General features: G+C 32.4%; 1 protein-coding gene across 1 annotated transcript; it reads left to right on the top strand.

The window, feature by feature from the left end:
* On the top strand, positions 1-25,815 carry LOC143222424 (guanine nucleotide-binding protein subunit beta-5-like). The gene is made up of 10 exons (XM_076448926.1): positions 1-158; positions 5,041-5,177; positions 6,030-6,071; positions 11,559-11,635; positions 11,970-12,096; positions 14,670-14,813; positions 16,654-16,794; positions 20,301-20,397; positions 20,592-20,758; positions 21,869-25,815. Exons 1-10 carry the CDS (start codon positions 32-34, stop codon positions 21,878-21,880), a joined length of 1,071 nt encoding a protein of 356 aa, XP_076305041.1. The 5' UTR covers positions 1-31; the 3' UTR covers positions 21,881-25,815.
* The last annotated feature ends 1,432 nt before the right edge of the window (positions 25,816-27,247 follow it).

The following is a 27,247-nucleotide window of genomic DNA, read 5'->3' on the forward strand; positions in this document are numbered from 1 at the left end:
AAGCATCTTATAAACCTCTTGTTACTGTAAAATGGCGTCTGATGGTGGTGGGTTGAAGATCGACAACCCTGTAGAGTCAATAGAATCTTTGAGTAAAGAAGTTGAGAAATTGAAAACACGATTAGAAGAAGAGCGACAGAAACTTAATGATGTGGCATGTAAGTTTGTAACCAAATTACGTGACGTAATAGTAGGCAAAGCTGTCATTTGTTCTTCAATATACTATAGTATACTGATTAAAATTATAATTATAAACGTAATTATCTTTATTTAGTTTTGATAAATAATTATAAGTTAAATATAAAACTTAATGATATAAGCAGTAACCATTAGCCGCCTATGTGTTCATAGCAATGTTTTTCACTTTGGTTCTGTATTTATAACTTTTTGTTACTTGAAGTCAAGATAAAAGTTTGACTAGTTTGGATTTTAGTTTTATGTGTTTGGTATGAACGTTACTTTCAGTGATAACTGTTCTCAAGGAACACAGTTATTGGGTCAGAAGGTAGAACTTTCACAGAAAATTTAATGAAAAGCAGTTCTAACTTTTGTGGACCGTGTTATGTTCCATAAGGTACAATTAACATGTTAGTGTGATAAAGGAAGTTTGTATGTTTTCTTTATCTTGCAGAAGTAGTTATGAAGGACTACAACTTTTTCCTCTGACATGTTATGATGCAGTTTATTGCTAATTGGAAGAGTGACATAAGCAAAAATTTAAAACGTTATACCTTTGTATATAATTTTTAATGATAACAAAGGATCAAAGAGAAATTCTCAAAAGAATCTAAATTATTTTCCTTTTTCTTTGAGGAGTTTCTTAATATATGTTTTAATTATTTGTCAGATAGTCCCCTCTATGTGGAATTAATTATGTAGTTTATTACTAGCTATGTACTAGGTCACAGATCAGTAATTCACATCACATATGACTAAAGTTGACTGACACAGAATGCCATTTCTCACTGCTAAATCTGAGATATGGTAGGATCAGTTTATATACAAAGTCAAAATTACTTTTCTTAATGTCTTTTTCTAAATTTCTTCATATTTCATTTTAAGTGTTCATTTATGTTTAACCATTAAAATACTTAAATTTTAAATAAATTTTTAGAAGATATATTTTTTAATTTTATTGGATAATTATTTTTACAACAGCTGATCTGGTTTATCATAGAACATTAATTATGAGCTTGGAAAACATGCTCCTTATTTTGGTATGTCCAGACACCTTTTTGTTATTTCTATTCTTGTTCTGATCTTGTGGGGTTAAAGGTCAAACATTACAAAAGTTTGTTTTGGCCAACAGTTTCTTTGTATTGCCATCAATCAAAATGAGACTTGACCAAAAGATAGTTTAACTACATCGTTTAGCCGGTAGATTTTGTATCTTTTGTTTGATTTTAAATGGGTGAAAAAAGACTACAGACTAAAGCAGACAGATATGAGATTTATGTTGTTTTTTTGAAATTATAAAGGAGTCAATGCTATATGTATTTGGAAAAGTTAGGGCTGCAGTTCTTTTATGTTTTGCTTAATCCAGATATGACTGTGCAATGATACCTTCTGACAACTCGAGATACTGAAACAGACAGATTATGCTTTCATGCTTTTGTTGCAAGTTTATGGTGGTCAAAGTTCAAAATATATAGCTCAGTTAAGGTTTAATCTTACCAACCTGTTTATTGGCATTTTGCATGAACTTGTGGCAAAGATACTTTGTGACCCCCTCCCTCCCCACATAAACCAAAGCAAACAAATTTGTAATTTATACTTTCCTTTGATTTTTACAGGAGCCAAAGGATAAAGAAAAGAAAACAAAACTTTATGTACTAGGTAGCCCTTTTAATTAGAGATGTTATCTTTATATGTAGACATTACAAGGGATTATTATTAACAGTTGTGACTTGCACAGTTTTGACATTGTATATGCAATGTCAAAAATATAGGCTTTATTTAGCCAGAAATTACTTGTAAATTTTTTATTGTGAATAAATCTCTACACAGAAACCAACTGTCCAATTTACTGTAATATTACAATTCAGTATCAGTGATGTCCAGAAACCCACTTGTTGAGAAATTTATATGCAAAAACGACTCGTTTGGGTTGAGAAAATATTTTACATAGAAGAGCGAACAACGTTTCGACCTTCTTTGGTCATCGTCAGGTTCACGGTAACAGGTAAGTACAAATACACTGAGAAAAACACAAAAACTTACACTTCTCGTACAGTCGCCGTGATGAAATAATAATCAGTGATATGAACCTGACGATGACTGAAGAAGGTCGAAACGTTGTTCGCTCTTCTATGTAAAATATTTTCTCAACCCAAACGAGCCGTTTTTGCATATAAACTACAATTCAGTATGTTTCATTACATCTGGCCTGGCATGGCCATGTGGGTTCAGGTGTTCAATCCCATTATTCATTGGTTAAAGAGTAGCCCAAGAGTCAGTGGGTGATATGACTAACTGCCTTCCCTTCAGTCTTACACTTCTAAATTAGGGATGGTTAGCGCAGATAGCTCTTTGCACAAAATTCAAAAGCAAACAAACAAACCATTACATCTTGTTCTCAAAAATGTTTCACTTGATACTGTGCTGAAATGTATATTGTGTAGTGTACACTCACTCTATATGCTTGAATAGCATTTTTTATTAAAATTTACAGTAGTTTGAGGACGTTATTAGACAAGTTGAGTTGAGGGAGAAATATTGCATTCAGTTGCATACGTTCACTTTTTTTGTTTCACATATTTTGAAAAATGTTTTCTTCTGAGTTTCATTATTTGTTTTTATATTAATATTAATTAGTAGTAAACAGCATGGTGATAAACTGTGATTTTTCTTATTGGAAACAAAATGTATGTATATATAAATATAACCAGTGTGATTTATCACTATGAATGTCATTGTTTGTATAACATTATTTCAGAATTTATGGATCATACTTTGTTATACTACAAACTGATGGAAAGACTGTTTCTGATGAGAGTATTTCTTTTAATTCAAAAGTTATTGGGTAAATTCGTAGAAAAAATCTATCTTTTGATACTGCGAATTACAAAATGTTACTCCATTGTTACAGAATTTTAGAAAAGTCTGTTTTTGTAAAGAAACATGAACATTGTTAAGAGAAAAATTTAGTTTTATTCATTGATAGATAATTTGTTTTAGCAAAACAGCTTATAATCCTTTGGTCTGTTTGTAGAAATTTTGAATTTGAGGGTATAATGTGACAACTTCTTTAAGAGTGTTTAGTGTAACTTTGGTTTTTACTACATCATGGATGTAAACATACTGAACACACTGTAGAAATGAGCTGCTAAATTAATAAAGGTTTGCAAAATATAAGCTGTGAGGAAAAGTTTAAAGAGTGGGATTTTTCCTCTTAAAATACAGAAGGACTAGAAGTGATGGAGGAGTTGTATTGTATTGAGTTATCTTGTATTGGCCAGGGTTGTCTTCCCCATCTTTTGTGAAGTGGTTAGATTTATTCCAAATATATTTAGTGATGTATCTAGATAGTATAAGAATGGGTAACTTGGGTCAAATCTTTGCATAATGGTTTTAAATTACATATTTTTTGTGTTGTATCTTCTATGTTCTTTGTAATTTTTATTTTTTTGACAGTTAAAATATTATACTCATACATATATAATTAATAAAATATTTTACTTGTACATGCATAATTTGCTGTGTCTGATACATCAAATTCTTGAGACTCTTCAGTGTTACATTAAACAGTTATTTGATATATCTGAAACAATTTTAGGGTAATAAAACTTCTCGAGAGTCTTCAGTGTTATATTGAAACAACTATATGATATGTGACACATATTTAGGGTAATAAAACTTCTCAAGAGTCTTCAGTGTTATATTGAAACAACTATATGATATGTGACACATATTTAGGGTAATAAAACTTCTCGAGAGTCTTCAGTGTTATATTGAAACAACTATATGATATGTGACACATTTTTAGGGTAATAAAACTTTTCGAGAGTCTTCAGTGTTATATTGAAACAACTATATGATATGTGACACATTTTTAGGGTAATAAAACTTTTTGAGAGTCTTCAGTGTTATATTGAAACAACTATGATATGTGACACATTTTTAGGGTAATAAAACTTTTTGAGAGTCTTCAGTGTTATATTGAAACAACTATATGATATGTGACACATTTTTAGGGTAATAAAACTTCTCGAGAGTTTTCAGTTTTGTAGACATTAAATATATATAGTTATTTAATATGTCTGACACATTTTTATGGGCATACAATTTCTTGAGCATCATCATATTGAAACAGTTATGTCAAAAGTTGTGGTTTTTCACTAGTTTTGATAACTTCAAGCACATTATAATACATGTTATCTGTAATGATGATTGACAAATAGTTTAAGTTATTTATTAGTTGAATTACATTCTAGGCAGTTACAATATTTAATGTCTGTAATGAAATCAAAAGTACCAAAACTGATTTGTTCAATAAAAATTATTACCTTTATTTTGTGTGTTATTTATTAATGTTTCGTGTGTACATTACCCAAAAGTTATTAATTTTGATTCAATGATTAATATGTTATGAGTAACCCATTATGAATGTGTCTTAAAATATCTTAAGTTATTGGTTATGTAGAATCAGTTCAATATTGTATAAATTGTTTTCATTTGCAATTGTTGAAAATATAAATTAAAAAGGAAACAGTTTGAGTTATTTGTAAAATAGTCCCCAAGACAAAACAATTAAAAATGTACATTTTCTGATTCAACATATATTTCGAAATTTGTGGAATTTTCATTCTTCAAATAAAGAAGTCAGAATGAAACTACACAATTTTTAGTTATTTTTATATTTTCATTGTTTTCCATAGTTTTAAAATTTTTTTATTATTTTTGCATGTTAAAATTTCTATCTTAGTAGATCAGTATATATTTGCTCTTTATTGAGCTGAGCAACAAATCTAGGAACAAAACTCAATTATGTTCTTGTTACCAAAGTTTAATATGTTTCACATCTCCATGAAATTTTGTTAGTGTCTACAGTTGCTGAAAGACTAGATCCTTTGCCTACTTTGAACATCAAACCTCGTCGAGTGTTGAAAGGGCACCAAGGAAAAGTTCTTTGCTCTGATTGGTCATTGGATAAGAGACATATAGTTAGTTCGTCACAGGTAGGTTATATCATTTACCTGAAGATGTATGCTTACTTTATTTTGGCATTTGTTAAAAATACACATAAACCAGGTTGTAAAAGTGACAGTTATAAAATAAAAGGCCAGTTTATGATTAAAGGTTGTGTTTTTTAAGCAGTTGTTAAAATGAATAAAATCAACATTATAAAAGAGTTTATGTTAATTACCAATCATTTCTTGAAAATTATGTATTGATTCAGTTAAGAATTACGGTTTTGTAACATCAACTGTAATTCAGTCTCTAAATTTGTTTTAAAACCTCTTTTATGTGAATAATGTATAGTTAGATTATAAAATTTCAAGGTTTTAAAATGCGCCTTTATTATAAACACTGTGATTATTACGTACTAACTAAGAAAAATTGTATAAGCTTCAGTACCTATAGACCTGTTTTTCAACTCTATGTATTTAAAATGGAACCTTCATTTTCAAATACTGGATTAGTCCATAGTTATGTATTTCTCATGAGTGATAGTCTACAACTTTTAACTCGCTTAGGAGTACAAGATGTATTTTGTATAGCTGTAAACCTACCCTATTTATTGTTTCACTAATAGCATAGATATATTTTGACATTATGATATACAACATAGTTTAAATGTATGGTATTAGATTGAAGTAGCTTCTATATTATTTTTTCTGGATATGTAGCATTGTTATCAATTCACATTTGTACAAATATTGCTCTTTTAAAAATAAATTACCTTTTATTTTGGTGAATGGTATAAGTTATATATATTTAAGGACTATTTTGTATACCATGTAACCATTTGTTTCAATAAATTTCACCTAAGTTTACAACATAGTACATTTTCTTATGAATTCTTTCAGGATGGAAAAATGATTATCTGGGATGCCTTTACTACAAATAAGGTAATTTATCTTTTCAATGTGAACTATAAATTATCATGCTCATTACTGACAAATTCAAGGTAATATTTATTAATTTTTTTATTCATTGTCAAATATTCTGTTAAAGATACTGTACTTTTATTCAGGATTGGTATGTAATTCGTGGGTGTCAGTAGGAATATTTCTAGGGAGGGACAAGAAATAGTGTTGGATAAAAATTTGGATACATATTCTTAATGAGTAAATGATTCTCATTTTCTAGATGGGGCAAGAGTATGCCTCCCCTCTCTCATAAACTTGTAATACAGTTTCTGCAGTGAGGCGTATCTCAACTTGCAAAAATGGATCAATGTCCTCATGATCATTTGTACATGTTTTCAGTCGCTGGAATCCTCTTCCAACAGCAAAGACCTGCCCAGTTGAGCAAGGGCAGGATCCATGGATGTCGATAGACCTACCTCCCTTGAATAAAGACAGTAAAGAAAAGAGATGTGGTCGTAAACAGAAGGGTTCTTCACCCAATTCACTTACACATAAATAAAAAAAATGGTCACCTCGATATAATGGAACTGTTGAAGTTTACGTTCTAATCTGGATGACATCAAAACACTGATTGTTTCCTGTGTCTTTCCTCACAGGAAACATTTCTGAAATCTGCTTATATAGTCACCTTTCAGCAATTTTCTTTGTACAGAAATGACAGGCTGTGTAATGGGTAATTACATGAAGGTATGGCACCATTGGTTGATCAGCATGTGCCCACCCTGGCTTTGTCACTCGACGCCCCTTGGAGGCTGTAGCCATCCATGTTTCCTTGGATCATACCATCACTGTTTGTTCTCTCTACCTGTTGCCTGGAGAGACCTATGATCAATCACACCTTGATGCTCTCATTGAACAGTTACTGTCTCCCTTTTAATTCTGGGGGATTTTAATGGACATAATCCCCTCTGAGGAAGTCTGATATTGATGGGAGGGTTCACTCCTTTCTCTCTTCAGTACTGGTTTTCATACTTATTTTCATGCACCTAGTCAGTCGTTTACTGCTACTGACCTCTCAGTTTGCTTTTTTTTTACATATTATGGAGGGTTGACAATAATCTACGTGGCAGAGATAATTTTTCTATAATTTTGAGAGAAACTGCCTGTGGTCAATGCCACCTGACCCGTGTACCTCGGTGGAAGCTGGATCAAGCAAACTGGCCCTCTTTCACAGCTCTTGCAGAACTTGATCCTGCCATTGTCTATAAGCCATCAATAGATGACTGTGTGGCAGCAGTAACTGACTGTATATTATACAGGCAGCTGCTCAGTGTATTCCAAAAACCTTGATACATTTTTCATTATACCCTCGCCTGTGGTGGAATTCTGCCTGCCACATGGCACGGATGCTCATAAACGGACCTGGGATACTTTTCGTAGTTATCCCACACTCTATCACCCCATTCCTTTCCAGCAGGCCCATTCACATGCTCGGTGAGGAAGACATCAAAGTCAGAAGGAATCTTGGATTAAGTTTACAATCAGGATATCTTCTACCACCAGTTTCAAAGTCACATGGGACAAGATTCAAAAGATCAGTGGGCAATATAATTCTGTCCCCCTCTCTATCTTGCTCTCTGATGGCCAGGAAGTAGCTGATACTCGGAGCATTGCCAATACTTTAGGTGAAAGCTTTTAACGGGTGTCTAACACATCTGCTTCATCCTCCACCTTCTTAGCCATCAAGACAGGGGCAGAGTGATCACCTCTTTCCCTTCAAGCTGATTGTCTCTATGACTATAATTGTCCCTTTACACTGGTGGAACTCAAACTAGCCCTTCATCAGTCTGGCAGTACATTGGTTGGTCCTGGTGATATACACTATGAAATGCTGCACCATCTATCTCCTACTTCTCTTGCTATTCTTCTGATTGTTTTCAACTGGATCTGGCAGAAGAATGTTTTTCTTGATGCCTGGTGCCAGGCTATTGTCTTACCTATCTCTAAGCTGGTGAAGGATCCCAAGATTCCTTCAAACTATTGCCAAACTGCTTTGATGAGTTGTCTCTGTAAGATATTGAGAAGGATTATAATACAACATGGAGGTATGGTGTTTTGCAAGAGCTCTATATATATGGGTTATGTGGTCATTTGTCCATTTTTGTTAGATTTGTTTAATATACAGGCAATTCCAAGTTTGTGTGGGTTCAACACTTTCCCGTTCTTTTCTTTTGGAACTTGGAGCTCCTCATGGCAGTGTTTTGTGTTATCACACTTTTCAATATAAAGATTAATGCCATCAATGAACAACTCCATATTACTGCAAAAGATATATTGTGCTCTTATTTGATCAAAACCTGATTATGGATTACAGATCTATGGCTCTGCCAAGATCTCAGCTTTAAAGATGCTGGACCCCATTCATTATCAGGGACTTCGGCTCTGCACTGGGGCTTTCCACACTTCTCCAGTTCAGAGCTTATACATAGAGTCTCATGAACCTTCTATGCACCTCTGCTGTTTGAAACTGTCTTTACTAAATGCTTGGAAACTTCATTCCTTACCAAAGCACCACCTGGGGTTGTGTTTTTCCTCCTCAGTGGGCCATACTTTTTCAGAACAGATGATCTGGTTTGCTCCTTTTGGCCTTCTTATCCAGGAGCAGTTGGATGAATTGAGTCTGTCCTTGAATAATATTGCTGTATTCACTGGTCAGCCCATCCCACCATGGCTTATTACAGTCCCCAAATTTGACTTTTCTTTAAGTCATCTGAGAAAAACAGACACTCCTGATTGGAAATACTGTCTGTTATTTGCTGAACATCTTTTGAACCATCCTTTCATTCCTATTTATACAGATGGTTCGAAATCAGGTGACTGTGTGGGAACTCCCATGGTTTGTTGTGGTTAGGTGGTTGTGCACAGAATCCCCTTCTGTGTTTACTGCTGAACTGAATGCCATTTATCTTACCCTGGATCACATAGAAGCTAAGTAGTACTCAAATTGCACTATTTGTACTGACTCGCTTAGTTCTCTACTAGCCATGAAATTACTTCATGTTAGTTCACACCCTGTTCTTCATGATATTTGAAACCGATTGTGCCATTTCTCTTTAACATGTACTTTTATCCTGTTTTTCTTACTATTGGGCCACTTTGGTATTTGCGGGAACGAGCTTACCAACACTGCAGCTAAACCTATCTGCTCTGGCACTATCACTGCTGTGCTTGTTCCATACATGGACTATGGTCCTGTATTCGTGGCTCAGCTCTGTGCCAGTTGGCAGTCGACTTGGAGTAAGCAACATGAAAACAAGCTTTTCCAAAACCTTCTATTGGACTTTGGCCATCTTGCTATCGTCACAGTTTTTTAATTCATCATTTTTTTTTATCTGAGACTGATGCACCAATGTGTCATCTGTGTAACACTCAGGTCACAATAAACCACATTTTACTGTCTTGCTTTTCAATATGTTCTGTCCCAAGTTTTATCCGTAATGTTAGACAGTGTTATTGGTGATGGTGACACTGTCCACCTTGGAAATGTTTTAAGTTTTTTTAAAGGCCATTAATTTTTTTAATGCCATTTAAGTTTTTTAATTTATACATTAGACCTTTTAAATGTGATTTTAATAATCAAGGTACATCTAGTTCGATTTGAAATTTGTAACATCAAATAACTCAAAACCAGGAGTGGAAAGGCCAACTTCAGGTGACTAACGCTACTGTTTGAACTACCCATTAGTCATCCTGGCAAGTTAAAATTAAAATTTTGCTACAAGTCTTTTAAAACTTTTATTACTTTCTAAAAATGGTCATAATGTCAAATGACTAGGAACCAGGACTGGAAAGGCCAATTTCAGATGACTGATGGTGGCTTTTAAACTTGCCTGTTAGTCTTACTGGTGAGTTATGATAATTACAATTATGCTACAAAGTCCTTTACAACTTGTATTACTGTAGTTTTTCTCTTACTGTTGCAGACTAGATGTAAACATTGGTTTTATGCTATTTGGTTTTTTTAAACTTTGTTTTGTTTTACCTTAATTTCCTTTTATGAATTTTACTAATTTTACTTTAACTTTATACCAGATGTTTGGTGTAAATAGCCTAGTTGCTTTGTGCCATAAAACACTCAACCAACCAAAGCTAGATAATTAAATCGGTTAAAGGATGTAATAAATGGCAGATGAGAATTAGTTACTTTGATTAGTTTTATATAAAATAACCAGTTAATCAAAGTTGCAATTAAATTGGTTAGTGTCATGATAACAATCAACCAGTCAAAAATGTTTTCTGATTCATTACTGTTTACTATTTCAACAATCCAAGGAACTAAAATGTCATAATTGTGAATTCCCACTAATGTTTATTAATTCACGTTAATAAATCAACATCAAGCCTCTTGGAAATAAAGTTATCAGAATTTGTGTTTTTCATCATTACTATTTTTGATCATTTCAACTATCCATGTCTTGTGAGAATAGTCAGTTAATGAAACCTCTGATTAATCAGTTAGCAAATTTCACAGTTTGTCTGGTACTAATCTGGAATGGAAAAGAATTTTTCAAGATGAGGACTCCAGTGTTAGTTTGAAGAAATACAGCTCAATAGACATTAGTGAGAACCAAGCTTCCAAATAATATTTTTAAGCATGATGTTTGGAATTATCCATTTGTTTTATTCAGAGTACAATTAAATTTATTTATTACACTAGGCATTTCAAGCATTTTGTTAATAGTATCACCAAATTAAAATGGGAAGTTTTTTTTTTTTTATACATTAGTACATAGCACTGCACAATTTGTTTTGAAACGTTTTTGCTGATTGTGACAGGTACCTGGTGGGTATGCACAAATATAGTTTTGGTTTTGCTTCATCACGTAGGAATTCTGAGAAATAGACAGTTAACTGTCTACCGCCAATAACGTATTTAATTGCGTTTGTGTTTCTAATACGCTACTAAGTTCAACATAATTCTAAGTGTTTTGCTTCTGATTTTCCTTTGTATTGAATGTTCAGTGCATCACGTTGCAGTGTCCAACAGTAGTCAGCAAGCATTGACGGATTCCAGTTGCCCTGATATCATTTTTCCATTGTAGCAATGTCCTGGTGAAACTGACGATTTTGATGAAACGGTACATGACAGGCAAATTTGGATGTGATTTTTGTAATTGTCTGCCAAAAATCTGAGGAACACCCAACAGTGTTCAAGAAGCAAAAACATTGTGCAGTGTAGTTACAAAAATTAGGTTTAAGTAATAATTTAACTGATGAAATGGAAATATTAGTATTTTTTGGCAAGTTTAGAAATCGTTGTATCTTAAAATGCTATATATAATCTGCTGTATGAAACCTTGTTGAGAATCAGACCTAAACCAGACACAATGCTTATCTAGCTAGCTTCTTGTAAGATGTTTTTATGCCTTTTGCAATGTAGTCATTATACAAGTAAAATACAAGTTCATTTTTCTTGAATCTTATGATGTTGAGAGGTGTATTATATACATATTCTTGCCGTTATAGGAACATGCAGTAACAATGCCAACAACATGGGTTATGGCATGTGCGTATGCTCCATCAGGAAATATGGTAGCTTGTGGGTGAGTTTAATTTATATTTTCATTTGTTTTAAAGCTGTTTGTTTAATATTTTACTGTTTTATTTTCTTACTGGTACAAGCTAGTTGTAAGCCATCTTTCCTTCACTTGTGCCAAAAATGTGGCCTTGACTATCTGATGAGATCAGTATGTTGAGTAATGATGTAACATTTCTCTGTGGTAATTACTGACATAGTCCGATAAAAATATATATAATTTCTCTAAGTTCTTATTCACTACAACTGTACAAGAATAATCTTTTGTTTCAAAAGATGTAAAGTTTGTAGGGTAAACATCTAAACTTTACATATTTGTTTTGTATTTTTGTGATGTACAGAGGTCTCGACAATAAGGTAACAGTGTACCCACTGAGCTTCGAGGAAGACGTGTCCAGTAAAAAGAAAGCAATAGGAACTCACACAAGTTATATGTCCTGCTGTCTATTTCCTAATTCAGACCAACAAGTAAGAATATGTATTAATTTTTCATGTGTAAATGTACTGAGGCCAGGTTTATTTTTTGCTTTGACATGTAATTTTCATCACATGTGTTTGGTTTTAGGATAAGACATGAGATGGAATATGTATTAGTAAATAACTAAAGTTTAAAGAACAGAGGTGAACAAATAAAAACAAATTAATAAATCACATATTTGTATAATGGTTGATTGCCCTCAGTTACTTATTATTTTAAAACAAATAGATGTTTGTCAAGGGAAAAGTGAAAGTGAATTTTCATTAGACCAATATACACACACACTTTTTAGATAGCACACCACTCTACCGACTTGTGAAATTTTGGAGATGATGTTTTCAATTGCTACCACAAAATTTCGTAGGGTCAGACAGTAATGTAATGTAGACACAAGAAAACTGAAGAGATTTAAGTCTCATTGTGTAAGTTAAAATTATGTTGGATTGAACCAGTACTTAAAGGTAGCTGGAAGAAAGAAGATTTTTTTGCTTTTAGGACTGTTTGTTTTGATCAATTATAGAATACAGATTCATGATTTATTAATTTCAGTTTTTTGGTCCACAAGTTGGTTATATAAATAGGAAAGACTTCTTTTTTTTAAATTTTTCACTCTGAAATTTGGACAAGTGTTGAAACAATCTTCTAGTCATTCTGATATTTTGGCAGGTCATGGAGATGTGTTCTAGTCATTCTAATATTTTGGCATGTTGTGCAGACGTTCTAGTTAGTCTGATGTTTTGGCATGTTGTGGAGACATGTTCTAGTCACTCTGATATTTTGGCATGTTGTGGAGACATGTTCTAGTCATTCTGATATTTTGGCATGTTGTGGAGACATGTTCTAGTCATTCTGATATTTTGGCATGTTGTGGAGACATGTTCTAGTCACTCTGATATTTTGGCATGTCATGAAGATTTATTCAAGTCATTCTGATATTTTGGCATGTTGTTGGAACATGTTCTAGTCATTCTGATATTTTGGCATGTTGTGGAGACATGTTCTAGTCACTGATATTTTGGCATGTTGTGTAGACATTATATTTTTCTGAGTCTAGTTTAGCATTAATTTTTGTAAATTCTGGCATGTTTGATGTTAGTAAGTTTTTACCTAAAGTTTAGAACCAGATTCGCAGGAAGCGTGGAATTTGTATTATTAAGAGGTATTATAGAATTAGTTGAAATGATTCGAGTGACATGGTAATTGTGATATCTCTTTTGGCATTTTAGCTAGTAAATAATCACTGGTGAATTTCTTAGAAATTCTCTATTTGGGATAAAAAAAACTCAATTGATTATGGAGACAGTTGGATAAAAGTTCCTGAGGTTTTTATGTGAAAGGTGTGAAAGAATTTGGAGGGAGATTTGCTTTGGGTTAATTAATGAGCAAAACACAATAATTTGTAAATATTCTAATTTCCATCTGTGGTTAGCACATATGCAGTAGTTTGGTATTGTTTGACACTGTTACTATGATACCAAATTTTCTTTTCTTTTCTTTTGTATAGCAAATTTATTTACATTTAGTTGTATATGCAGAAACACTGGCCTGTTATTTTTATCATATCTTTAAGTTAAACCTCTGAGATATGGTCGACATTTTAAACCTCTGAGATATGGTCAACATAATTAAACCTCTGAGATATGGTCAACATTATTAAACCTCTGAGATATGGACATCATTGAACCTCTGAGACATTATTAAACCTCTGAGATATGGTCGACATCATTTTATGCTTGCACTGACTAGAAGACTTATCAGTAAAGATGCAAACTTGTTGAACTACAATTTGTTTATTGGTAACCATAATAAACACATCAAGTGTGACCTATTGACTAGGTCATGAGGAATAAGAGTTTTAACATGATTTTTAGTTTCTATTATGAAGACATTTCTTGGATGTTGCAAGTGCAGTTGAGAAAGGATGTATAATTGTGAGATTAGCATTCCTAACTTACAATTTCAGTTTGTAATTGAAATTAGAAATGGCATTATTTTCCAGATTTTCTGTGAAGAGATTGGTTAATACTGGAATCAGAAGAAATCTCTTTTCCAAACCTTCTGTTATCCAATTGATAAAAAATACTCATTTATTATAGAGTTGGTATAGGTTAGTTCTGAGAACCAGAGTGAAGTCCTGTTCCAGACCTTCAGATTTTGTGTGAGATGCTAGAAGGAGGAATCTTAATGAAGAGGTCTGTCTCATGAAAATATACAAGGACATTCTCAAGAATTGTTGTCCAATGAAATTAAAAGAATTGCACACACTGAGGAATTTACATCTGAGATAGTTTGTTCTTGGAGTTAGAAAGTAGGTTGTGGTGTAGTGAAACTGTAACAGTGGCATTGGGTCATGAGGATGTCATGTTTTTGTGTTTTGCTAAGGGCATACAAGAAGAATGTCATTGAGTGATTTGATTCATATTTATATGATGCATTTTCTTTCATTAATATACTATATCTCTTCAGACACTGTTTGATGCAGCTGGGTGCAAATAGTCGACCCAGATTTTAAAAGCATTTATGAGACTTTCTGAATTACTGAAACAAACTGCTGTATTTTCAGATTCTCACAGGAAGCGGAGATAGCACATGTGCTCTGTGGGACGTTGAGTGTGCTCAGCTTCTGCAGAGTTTCCATGGTCATGGAGGTGACGTGATGAGTCTAGACCTGTCTCCATCCGAAACGGGAAATACCTTCGTTTCTGCAGTGAGTTTTTAATTTTTAGTTGCTTTTTGTGGTGAAAGGCTTCATTAACAATGAATGTAGCAGATATTGTGAAGCTGAGATATTGCTTTATTTTTATTAAAAAGTTGGTGGTAATGGTATTTTTTTTTTCTCATGAGTTAAGCATATGATAGACAATTCAGATTTCTGTCAGTGGACTAGATCAGCAAGCATAAGATTTAATATTATGAATTTTCTTCAGTAAGTTAGCATATGGAATGGTAGCTATATATAATAGTGAGGTTAGACAAAAAGTACCAAAGCAGTAATGAAATATTTTCAGAAAGTTGAAAGAAGTGTACATCTCGTTATTTAGAAGGAATTATAACTCCTATTGTTCTTGTTAACTTCTCTCTTTGAAATAAGTAAACAAAGAAAATAAAATTGAATAATGTTAAGTGCTGGTGTAAGGTTACACTGTCTGAACCATTTAGTAAGATTTCATCGATCATTTGTTGTTGTTAGTGAAGTGTATGTGAAATGTTACACTGTCTGAACCATTTAGTAAGATTTCATTGATCATTTGTTGTTGTTAGTGAAGTGTATGTGAAATGTTACACCATCTGAACCATTTAGTAAGATTTCATCGATCATTTGTTGTTGTTAGTGAAGTGTATGTGAAATGTTACACTGTCTGAACCATTTAGTAAGATTTCATCGATCATTTGTTGTTGTTAGTGAAGTGTATGTGAAATGTTACACCATCTGAACCATTTAGTACGATTTCATTGATCATTTGTTGTTGTTAGTGAAGTGTATGTGAAATGTTACACTGTCTGAACCATTTAATAAGATTTCATCGATCATTTGTTGTTTTTAGTGAAGTGTATGTGAAATGTTGCACTGTCTGAACCATTTAGTACGATTTCATTGATCATTTGTTGTTGTTAGTGAAGTGTATGTGAAATGTTACACTGTCTGAACCATTTAGTAAGATTTCATTGATCATTTGTTGTTGTTAGTGAAGTGTATGTGAAATGTTACACCATCTGAACCATTTAGTACGATTTCATTGATCATTTGTTGTTGTTAGTGAAGTGTATGTGAAATGTTACACTGTCTGAACCATTTAGTATGATTTCATTGATCTTTTGTTGTTGTTAGTGAAGTGTATGTGAAATGTTACACCATCTGAACCATTTAGTAAGATTTCATCGATCATTTGTTGTTGTTAGTGAAGTGTATGTGAAATGTTACACAAGTAAATACCTATGTCTTTTCAAGTTATTTTTCTTTCTTTAATGTTAATTTAACTAACAGTATTTATTAATATATTTAATATGTATAATATATTTATGTTACTTTCTTTGGTATTGTTTTGTTGTGTATTATTCATTATTATGATTATTTTGTATTGTTAGTGTAGTATATGGACTTAGAAATAAACCAAATTACTAAGGTTGCTTAAACTTGCGAGATGCTAATTGGATTACAACAAAAGATATCACTAACCACAAAGATATCCAGTTGATGAATCAGTACATTTTAATCTTCTTATGTTTTTGTTTTATTACTGCATCTATGCATTTTAAAGCTCTGAGGAATTAGCTATATTAATTACTTGTTTAATGTTTAGTTATGTACAGAAGCTGTATAGGCAGTTTGTTCCTATCAGAAGTTAATAGTAGTTTGTTTTTATTTGAAGTTTAAATGTGCCACACATCATTCCATCAAAAGAAACATGCTATAAGAAATACGTGCACACACACATATAAGTATCATATATTAATAAAAATTGCAAAACTGATCTCCTTAAAAACATACTTGTTTTTATTTCATAAGGCTTATGGTGGCTAAAAATGTATTCCTTTTTTACCATCAGGGTTGTGATCGCCAGGCTCTTGTATGGGACATGAGAACTGGTCAGTGTGTACAGTCTTTTGAAGGTCATGAATCAGATATTAACACAGTGAAGTTTTATCCAAGTGGAGATGCCATAGCCACAGGATCAGATGATGCCACTGTATGTAAAAAAATTGATTTTGTTTGTCAGTGTTCTTTAATAAAGCAATTTCTAGCAAAAAGAAATTTGTTAATATTTACAGGCATAAAAAAGCAACATTATTTGAGGTTGCAAAGTATAACCATGAAAGAGTAAATCTGGTTTGAAGACCATTTAAATTGTTGTTACATAGAAAATGGTTCCTTATATTACAAAAATACTAAGTGAACCCTGAGGGTATGCACCTGAGTATTATTACTTATCCACGTGCATGTGTGGATCTTTTTAATGAGATAAGCTAGTAAACAAGCACACAGAAAAGAAGTGTTTTTATATTTCTGAGAAATTAAAATAATTTTGATTGTTCGTCTGTGTCAAAATAGGTTCATAATACACATGTTGACATAGTTATCTAGTATGTATCACCCTAATAACCAGAACAAAACTAAGTACTTTCAATAGTTAAGAAATATAATTGTGTGTACTAGACTTTAGCATTTAACATTATTTAAGTTTAAAGGTGGGATTTAACAGTTTGGGCAGTGGGAAAAAGAAGTGTTTTCAGATTTTAGTTATTATGATACAGAGAAGCAATGACCTGTTGTGATTTAATGTTAAATAGACACTGATTTATTTTAAGAATTATTCTTCAACCTAATTTTATTATTTATAGGATTTAAAGTAATTTAAAGTAATAATTGTTATTGGATTAAATTTGGTTCTTTTTGTTTTTTATGAAACCTTGAAATTTAAAGTTTTCAGGTTGAGAGTTCGGCTTTGAAGATAAAATGTTTCTGTGTTTTAGATTTTTATTTCTAACTTTTTAAGTGTAGAGTTAAATGCTTCAATAATTGAAATCAATTTCTAAACAATTACAAGCAGAGTACAAAAAAAATGATAATTTGGGATCCACTACTCCTAGGGGATGATTGACACGTAGGTACCTCTAATTTCGTTAGACCCATAACAGTGTTCTAAGCTAGATTTATTTTAATGGTCTTTTAAACTTTTTGTGACATGTTGATTTGTTTTAGCATGTGCAATAAGTTTTAGAAGAATGTGTTGTGCTGAATTTAGAACTGTTGAAACTTGAAACAAAACAGCTGTGGTTGGTTAAAACGGTACAACAGTATTACTATAATTCCACCTTTTCAATAAACAATGCATTATTGATAAGTTAATGAAACAATTAAGTCACTATTCAGTTTTATACTGTGAATCACTGTAATTGATACAGATATGTAGCAATTAAGCTAATTCATGTTTCGAACTGATAGTGGCTAACTAGCCATGGCAGCTTTTCCTATATTAATGCTTATTTTATCCACATGCCTAAATGTTTTCACTGAGTTTAGCCAGGTTTTTATTGAACCATCTGCTGGGAAGTTACTGACAGGCACCTCCTTTAAAACTCTTTAATACAAAGGGAAGAAGGTTTTTATTGAACCATCTGCTGGGAAGTTACTGACAGGCACCTCCTTTAAAACTCTTTAATACAAAGGGAAGAAGGTTTTTATTGAACCATCTGCTGGGAAGTTACTGACAGGCACCTCCTTTAAAACTCTTTAATACAAAGGGAAGAAGGTTTTTATTGAACCATCTGCTGTGAAGTTACTGACAGGCACCTCCTTTAAAACTCTTTAATACAAAGGGAAGAAGGTTTTTATTGAACCATCTGCTGTGAAGTTACTGACAGGCACCTTCTTTAAAGCTCTTTAATACAAAGGGAAGAAGGTATTTATTGAACCATCTGCTGGGAAGTTACTGACAGGTACCTTCTTTAAAGCTCTTTAATACAAAGGGAAGAAGGTATTTATTGAACCATCTGCTGTGAGGTTACTGACAGGCACCTCCTTTAAAGCTCTTTAATACAAAGGGAAGAAGGTATTTATGTTGTTTCGTTGATCGGCATCTCCAAGCTGTGATTGGTTAATGCTGTTTCCTTGATCAGTATTTCTAGTCTTATAGCAAATCTGTCTTATGTATATCTAAATATTTATTTAATTTTTCCCCACAATCAAACCAATATCCTTAATTTTATATGGCATATTTTATATTTTTTCACAAATGGCAAAATTGGTGGTTAACAGGCTAATCCATAATTTCTTATAAAGTATTTGTTAACTTGTTGAATCAGAAGATGGGGACAAGTAGAAACTGACTGTCGCTGGTCCTTTGTCAAATTTCACTTGTTCAGGACAGAAAGGTGAACACTTTTTCACACCTTGACGAGATGGTAACTAACTCTTTGCCACATTTTTTTGCAATACACAATAAACAGAAAGGTTCCTTAATATTTTATTATAGATCTGAAATGTAAAACCATTATACTTTGGAAGGAATATGCTTTTTCCCTATGGTGATGTGATGTTGAATATTTTTTTAAAAAGGTTTTTTGTTTTTCTTTCTGGGAAGTATTGCACAGGAAATGTGTTCAGGTTGTGCTCTAGTTTTGTGCAACTCGTATCAAAATGATTCAACGTAAAGAGCTCAACATTTTCATAAGTTTTACTGATGCAAACTGTAGTGTTTCTATTTATTTTATAACGAAACTCTCGCATACAGTTCCAGTGAAGGTCATGTTTTGTTGTGAAGAGTTGTTTTATTTAAAATTTTGCTCTGTTATTAAAAAGAAATGGTTGTTATACATTCCAGAATTTTTTTTTCTAATGTCTGGATCTTGAATACCCGAAGTTTAAAGTTTTCATGAAGTTTTTTTACAGTGTCCTTCAATAGATGATTCATGATATAAATACTGACAATCATGTCGTGTTCATTATACTAAGAAGAAAATGTCGTGTGTACAGTATCTGCCCATAACAGCTCTCTGGAGGAGGACACATATGTGCTTGTGTAGGAAGAAAGTTATATAGTTGTGATTTGAACTGATCAGACCAGAAAAATACTTTATGTATTAAATATGTATCAGTACAGCTGCATACCAAGGTCCCAAGTCTTACAGTATAGAAAGTCTAATATAGTGAAGTATGATCCATAAGTGTGGAATATTTATAGTGTTACATCTTACCAGAACTAATGATCTGAATCACATCCTTCTTCATGGTTAATAGTATCGTAAATGTATTTCCTTCTATTCAGATTTCACATCTTGTGATCCTGGGCCTCACTAACAATGACTCACAGTGTTCTTGAAATGCCGTTACACACAATTTTCATCCACTTATTTGGTGATTTGGCAGGAGTAACATACACTGGAAGCTATTTCACGTAGATCCGTTATATAAGTAAATCCGATGTTATCAGGAATAAGGGAGTTTTACTGAGTTGGATATGTTTGAATGTATCCCTATGAAGAGCTAGTTTATCAAACATTACATCAGATTTCTAAATTTGCTTATCAAAGCCAGAAGTTTGTGATGTACAGATACCTCAGTGGTAACATTTTCATGACGTTAATATGACCTTTTGTTCTTCTTGTCATAAAAACTGTATGTTTACATGATCTATATTTAAGAGCATAAGAGAGTTACTTATAGTCAGTTATGTAGTTTGTATTTATGATACAGTGTCGACTGTTTGATCTGAGAGCCGATAGGGAAGTTGCTGTTTATTCCAAGCAAAGCATCATCTTTGGTGTCAATTCTGTAGACTTCTCTATTAGTGGTAAGTGTGTTTTTGTAGAATGGAGACTATATACTACACTTTGCTATTTACCAATATACATACTGCATTATAAGATGAGCTTTTGTATGTAAAAAACTAAAAGTTTTATTTAAAAGTTGCTGAGATGTAGAAACAGTGAAACTCGTAATTCTTAACTTACATGTGTATATCGACATATACTGCATTTATTGAAGGGAGGTTTTTATTTGCTGGCTACAACGACTACACTGTGAACGTCTGGGATACACTGAAGTGTGTGAGGCTGACAATCCTTTATGGACATGAAAATAGGGTGACTTGCCTAAAGGTGTCACCAGATGGCACTGCCTTGTCTACAGGTAGCTGGGACTTTACGCTCAGGGTGAGTATGACAATGCCAAATTGTGTATCAATTTGAAAAATGAATGAATATATGTTTTTTGTTTTATATATCTGAACACTAGGCAGTTTTATATCCCTACTGCAACTAAACATTGAGACATGAGTTAGAAAAAAAATAGGTTGTTTTTTACTTAACTTTTTCACTAACCAGCAATTATATTTATCACTAAGTATGTTATTTTGTACTTGTGTTTAAAATGTATAAAAGTGGTGTTTTGATTGTTACATACACTTATCCAAATTACTGTATCGCACTTTGATATGTACACACACACGTACAAATGTTTGATGTATGTGTATGTATATATATATTGCAGATGTGCAAACATTTGATAAATATATATGCATATCACATACCTGAGTAATCTGAATAAGTTAAAAATGGTATGACTCAAGTTAAATGTCATATGTATAATTTTTTGTTGTTGTTGCACAATTTTAATGCATATAAAATAAGACGTACCGCTCTGTAAGTTAATTAGATGTACCATTCCATAAGTTAATTAGACGTACCATTCCATAAGTTAATTAGATGTACCGCTCCATAAGTTAGTTAGACGTACCGCTCCGTAAGTTAGTTAGACGTACCGCTCCGTAAGTTAATTAGACGTACCGCTCCGTAAGTTAATTAGACGTGCCGCTCCATAAGTTAGTTAGACGTGCCGCTCAGTAAGTTAGTTAGACGTGCCGCTCAGTAAGTTAGTTAGACGTGCCACTCCGTAAGTTAGTTAGACGTACCGCTCCGTAAGTTAGTTAGACGTAACGCTCCGTAAGTTAGTTAGACGTACCGCTCTGTAAGTTAGTTAGACGTACCGCTCCGTAAGTTAGTTAGACGTACCGCTCCGTAAGTTAGTTAGACGTACCGCTCCATAAGTTAGTTAGACGTACCGCTCAGTAAGTTAGTTAGACGTACCGCTCAGTAAGTTAATTAGTAATACAAACCAAGTAGATAGAAATCTGCTAAGGTTACTTGCAAGAAATTCACTTTAACATGAACAACATGTGTATTAGTTAATGTAAGTATTGTTCTTGATAAAAAATACTAACTGTGAAATTTGTTCCTACATGTTATATTATTTGTGTTTTACAGATATGGGCTTAAGAGCAATGACCAACTAGTTGCAAACCAAGAATTACCTACTTTTTCAGGATGTGCCAGGATAGAGCATATTAGGCTTAGTGTTAGGCATGTTTTTATTGAAGAATTAAAGAAATGTATGTAAAGATTTTTTTTTACTAGACCATAAAAGTTGAAATAATAACACTTAAGTCGTGTGTTAAGTATGAGAAGATAGATCCGTTTCGTGTGTCGTGTTCTCGACACACCAGTGACGGAATATTCCAAGCTTATGTATAACCAAATTTTTAAGAGGAAGATAAGTTATTAATTTTGTCTTTATTATGTGGATAAAAATCATTTCAGGAATATACGCTTCAACTAATCTTTGTTTCTAGAGTCTACACTGTGTTTATTTTCTGCTCTTCCGTTGCGTATATTTAAACGAAAAAACAACTGAAAATGTTCACACTTTTTATTTTGTTAATGTTTTTTTTTACTTTCTGGTTTAAAGACTTGTGCTACGAGTCTTGTTTGTTTGTTTTTTTGGGGTGAAGAGAAAATCATATTTCATGTTCTGTAACTTGAGAAACTGTGAAAGCTGACTTACTGGAAACTGTTTTTAATATTCTTTACAAATTTTTCTAGAAATTTTTATCTATTTATTTCTCGTTACAGAATGTGTTTTTATCTTAAATGCATGTATTACAAGTGTAGTCCTACCAGACATGGCTAATAAACTTCACTCATATTAACAGACAAAAGCTCTTTAAATATACGAATTGTTTCATGAAACATTTACATATTTGATTATCTTTTTTTCATCATTAAGCATAATTTTTAATCATTTGTTTTTATCATGTGAAGATAATGTTGCTAAACTGGTTTCGAACCAATGCTATTTAAAATGCCTTCAAAGGCATCGTTCAGTTTACATTTCCGTGTTCTCAGAGATATCGCTGCATGGGTAACTCACAAGGGAAAACTGGATCTATAAATAACATTTTATGTGAAGTACCTACTTTAAAAACACCTCTTTAATACATATTAATTTTATAGTGAAGAATTATATCTGTGTGAAATTCATTCCCATTAGGACAAATTGAGGTTAACCAAATAAAACTGTCAGTAGCTGTGTCATGTTAATAGGAAGTGTTATATCAAAATTCAGTCTAAGACGTGTACATATTAGTATGTTCTAATCATGCTTATAAAATGTTAGTCAGTTTAGGTTTTATTAATTTATTCTAGTCTATTTCACACTAATAGATATATGCATTGTTTATATTCAAACTTCACATTCTAATACTGATGTTCTAAAATTTATGGTTCTACAGTACATCAGTTTATGGTTTGGTTGTTATATATTTCTTTTTCTAACTCAGTTAAATGTCTGTTTTGGTTGTTTTATTGTTTGTTTTATTTGTACAAAATACTAGTCAAAAACAAAACGTTTGAAAATTTTTCCATATAAAAATTGAAAACAAAATTATTTACCAAGTTTTCTTAACTATTAGATCTCCAAACATAAAATGTAGAAACTACATACAACTTGATTTTTTCTGTCTTTACAAATTATTTTATTTGTTTAGTATTTGTAGATTTATTATGTTTTAAAGTTATTTTTATTTAGATGTCTGATAATGGATAATTTTTTAATGTAGCACCAGACTTGCATTGTTTATAAAGTAGGCTTCATAGTCACAACAAATATCTACAATCTGAATTATCACGGTTGTATTGTTTGAAACTTTAAGTATCTGTATGGTTGTTTGAATTGGGATAAAGCCCAACCAGTTGAAAGTTGTGTTAAATGTTTGTTAGCTGTTTTAAATTTTATTTTGTACATTTAAAAGTTTCACAATCATTTGTTTGTGTTAGCTGAAGAAATATGGTGAATCCATGAATTTCTACAGCTAATGTAAATTTTGGTAGTATGTAACATTTTGCAATTTTTTGTGTAAACTTTCGATTTTGTCCATTGCATAATGGTTGAATCAAAATTATTTTATTCTATAAAAGAAATTAGAAAGTAAAAGTGAAAAAAACTGCATTTAGGATTTGTTTGCTTGTTTTGTGAAGAGTTTGAAATAATTATTTTTACATCTGATTTGGATAGAATTGCTCTAGAAAGTTTTATCCCTCAAACTCAGTAATGAATGAAATATGTCTGTTTATTGATAGATAGATATTTTTATGCTTTACTACATGTGGTCTTGGATACAATATTGATATTGTATTCTTGCGATTGTGACTGCATATGTTAAGTTTCTGTTATATTAAGGACTTTAACAGTGGCAATATAGCATTTACTAATTAGTTCAACTGTCAAATTTGCTGCCATAAAAATGTTTGAATAATATGTGAGTCAAACTGAACAGTAATTTTAGAAATTTTCCTGAATTCCTATTTTTCTGAAGATAGGTGTCTAATGAATTAGGACACTTTAACTACAGTTTTCTGCTTCGAGCGTAAGTTTACAGATTTTAAAATTAGATTATCTTTAGTGATTATTAATATTATTTACTGTTGAAAACTGTCATTTGGAAAAATAATAAGCTATGTAAAAATATATTTACCCTTTTTTTACCGTCAGAGATTTTGTAAAAAGTATTTGATTTTACTGTCAGTCAAGTGTGTACTTACCTTTAGGTTGTAACAGATATATGAGGGTGTCTGGTTTGAAATGTATCACATTTTATTTGATGTAAGTGGATTACTCAGCTTATGGGCATAGTTACACGTTAAAGACTATATTTTATTTTATAATTATTTGGTTATCTTCCAGTACCATGTATGTGTTTTTTAGTGTTATTACTGACTAAAATTGCATGACGTACTTTCAGTATTAATCACTTAATAAAGCACGGGGTTGTTACTGGGAACGAATATAGCATGATGAAGACGTTTAAAAGTTAACCATTCATATATTAGTTTCTTTCAGTGTAACTTTGTGTGGCCTAATGGTTAGCTTGCTAGACTGTGAATCTGAGCATTCATGGTTTGCACCCTGTGGCCATGAAATTGCACTCTGTACTTTGGGGCTGTGGATACACTTTTAGTGAAACAGTCAAATTTGCATCACTTGACTAGAATAGCCTAAGAGTTTGCATTGAGTGTTGTTTATTAGCTGCCTTCCGTCTATCATCAGTTCAAAATTAGGGATGGCTTGTTCAGATAGCCCTTATGTAGCTTTGGGTAAATGTCTGGAACAAGCAAAGTTTTAATGTACAGTATATTAACCAATGAAAAAAATTGCTAATAATTACATCAAAAACCTAGTTATGTGTGTAAATGTAAATTTATTTCGAGAGTTAAAGTTATTTCGACTTGTGATGAGCAAGGCAATATTTGTTGTATTTCTACTTTTTAATCATTAAATATTTGTGTATGAACGTGTCATATTGTAATAGATTATTGGACAGATAAAAATTAGAGTTTGATTAGTTTGTTATTGGTGATATTTAGTAACCTCATGATTGAGCAAGAACAGTATTAATAGAATTGTAAATTTTTTCTCAAACATATGAAATTAGATCACAGTCATGAATTATCATTGTTTTTTTTTTTGTTTGGTTATAAACTGATCATTTTTAAGGTCATTTTTTCTTTAGTTTTTAACTTTCAATGTATAACAACCTTTGTGGCTTGAGGAATGTATACAGAAACTCGTTCTTGTATTTTCTCATGTTTGGGTCAACTGCATGGAATAAAAAAAATGTTTAAGAACAAACTTTGGACAGATAAAACCATGGGCTCAACCATTATTTTCTGCACCAGATGCCGAGTATTTCCTGGTTGAAGCCCAACCATTAATAATTCATTTCGATCTGTTGAGAAATCGGACCTTTCCCGTTTCAGGTTTGAGGTGTGGATAACTGTATCTTGTAACCATGTTTACTTAATAATTTTCCATAATGAGAGCAATTTTAATTTTTCTTGTAATATTTATTTCAGAATAAAAGTTATAGTCAGTAAAATAAGGCGTTGTTTTAAGGGCTGAGGCGAATATTCTCAAATACATTTTCACCACATACCGCTTTATAGATTAAATTTATTAAAAATAACTGTCTCTCTCTCAAAGAAATGTTATTTACAAAAGTTCCTGTTACACGATAAACAAAAAGAGCAAAAATATATTTTGTTTACCCAGAGGGCAGACTATTGTTAAAGTGGAGATTGATTTAGCGAACAGGAAAAGTATGCGGTACTTGTAGATAAAATAATTGAACGCACACAAAATACTTTTACATATTTTATAAATAAAACCGTGGTCCGAAAGAATTTTCGCCAACACACAAAAATAATTTATAATACGTAAATTATTCCATTCGTTAAGGGGGAAAAAACAAACTTAACTTTTTAAAAATCTAATTTAGTTTTCGTTGTTGACGTCTATAAAAGTATGCTAGAACTGTTATAGTAGTGGAAAAGCAACTGATGTGATAAATTATAAAGCAAGGAGATCAAATATTAACAACCCTTGGAACCAGTGCACACACTCCGGTTACATGAAATACAGTTAGTTTTAAGGAAAATGTAGTTTCTTTTTTTCTCGGTTCATTTGATGATTTGACTTTCATCTTGCTCTACACAAAACACCGTTACCAACTACTTAAGTTTTTAAATTTTGTGTAATATGAAATACTGTAAACTTTGTAATTAGTTCTCTAATTATTTCCTGTGCTGCTTTGTTTTGCCGAGAAAGATATAAAACACTTTAGCCAGTAGCTTAAATTTGTTACAAAGGATGTTCGAGATTTCTTTGAACTTGCCAAAAGAAGAAAACATGAATAACACGCTCTTACCAGAACCGTGAAGACAATAAAACCTCATTACTAAAAAAATTTACAGAAATAACCTGTCTGACTTTTAAGTACACCAGAGCAGTCCTCGGGCATAACCTGACGCTACAAAGAGTATCTCACATTTTATTTAGATGGCGTGGCCTCACCATGTACCGTAACATCCCATGAAAGTGGCCTTGTCTCGCCGCAAGTTTACCACATTCTACAGAAATGACCTGGTCTTGACACGAGTTCACCAAAACATTCTATGGAAATAAGACGTGGCCTCACCATGTACCGTAACATCCCATGGAATGGCCTTGTCTCGCCGCAAGTTTACCACATTCTACAGAAACGACCTGGTCTTGACACGAGTTCACCAAAACATTCTATGGAAATAAGACGTGGCCTCACCATGTACCGTAACATCCCATGGAATGGCCTTGTCTCGCCGCAAGTTTACCACATTCTACAGAAACGACCTGGTCTTGACACGAGTTCACCAAAACATTCTATGGAAATAAGACGTGGCCTCACCATGTACCGTAACATCCCATGGAATGGCCTTGTCTCGCCGCAAGTTTACCACATTCTACAGAAATGACCTGGTCTTGACATGAGTTCG

Source organism: Tachypleus tridentatus, chromosome 8 (assembly GCF_004210375.1).
Source record: "Tachypleus tridentatus isolate NWPU-2018 chromosome 8, ASM421037v1, whole genome shotgun sequence".
In the NCBI taxonomy this organism is placed as follows: Eukaryota; Metazoa; Arthropoda; class Merostomata; order Xiphosura; family Limulidae; genus Tachypleus; species Tachypleus tridentatus.

Coding starts and splice junctions, on each gene's coding strand:
- LOC143222424 (XM_076448926.1), top strand. CDS start 32: ATGGCGTCTGATGGTGGTGGGTTGAAGATCGACAACCCTGTAGAGTCA. Junction 5,178..6,029: donor ATATAGTTAGTTCGTCACAG/GTAGGTTATATC, acceptor GAATTCTTTCAG/GATGGAAAAATGATTATCTG. Junction 12,097..14,669: donor TTCCTAATTCAGACCAACAA/GTAAGAATATGT, acceptor CTGTATTTTCAG/ATTCTCACAGGAAGCGGAGA.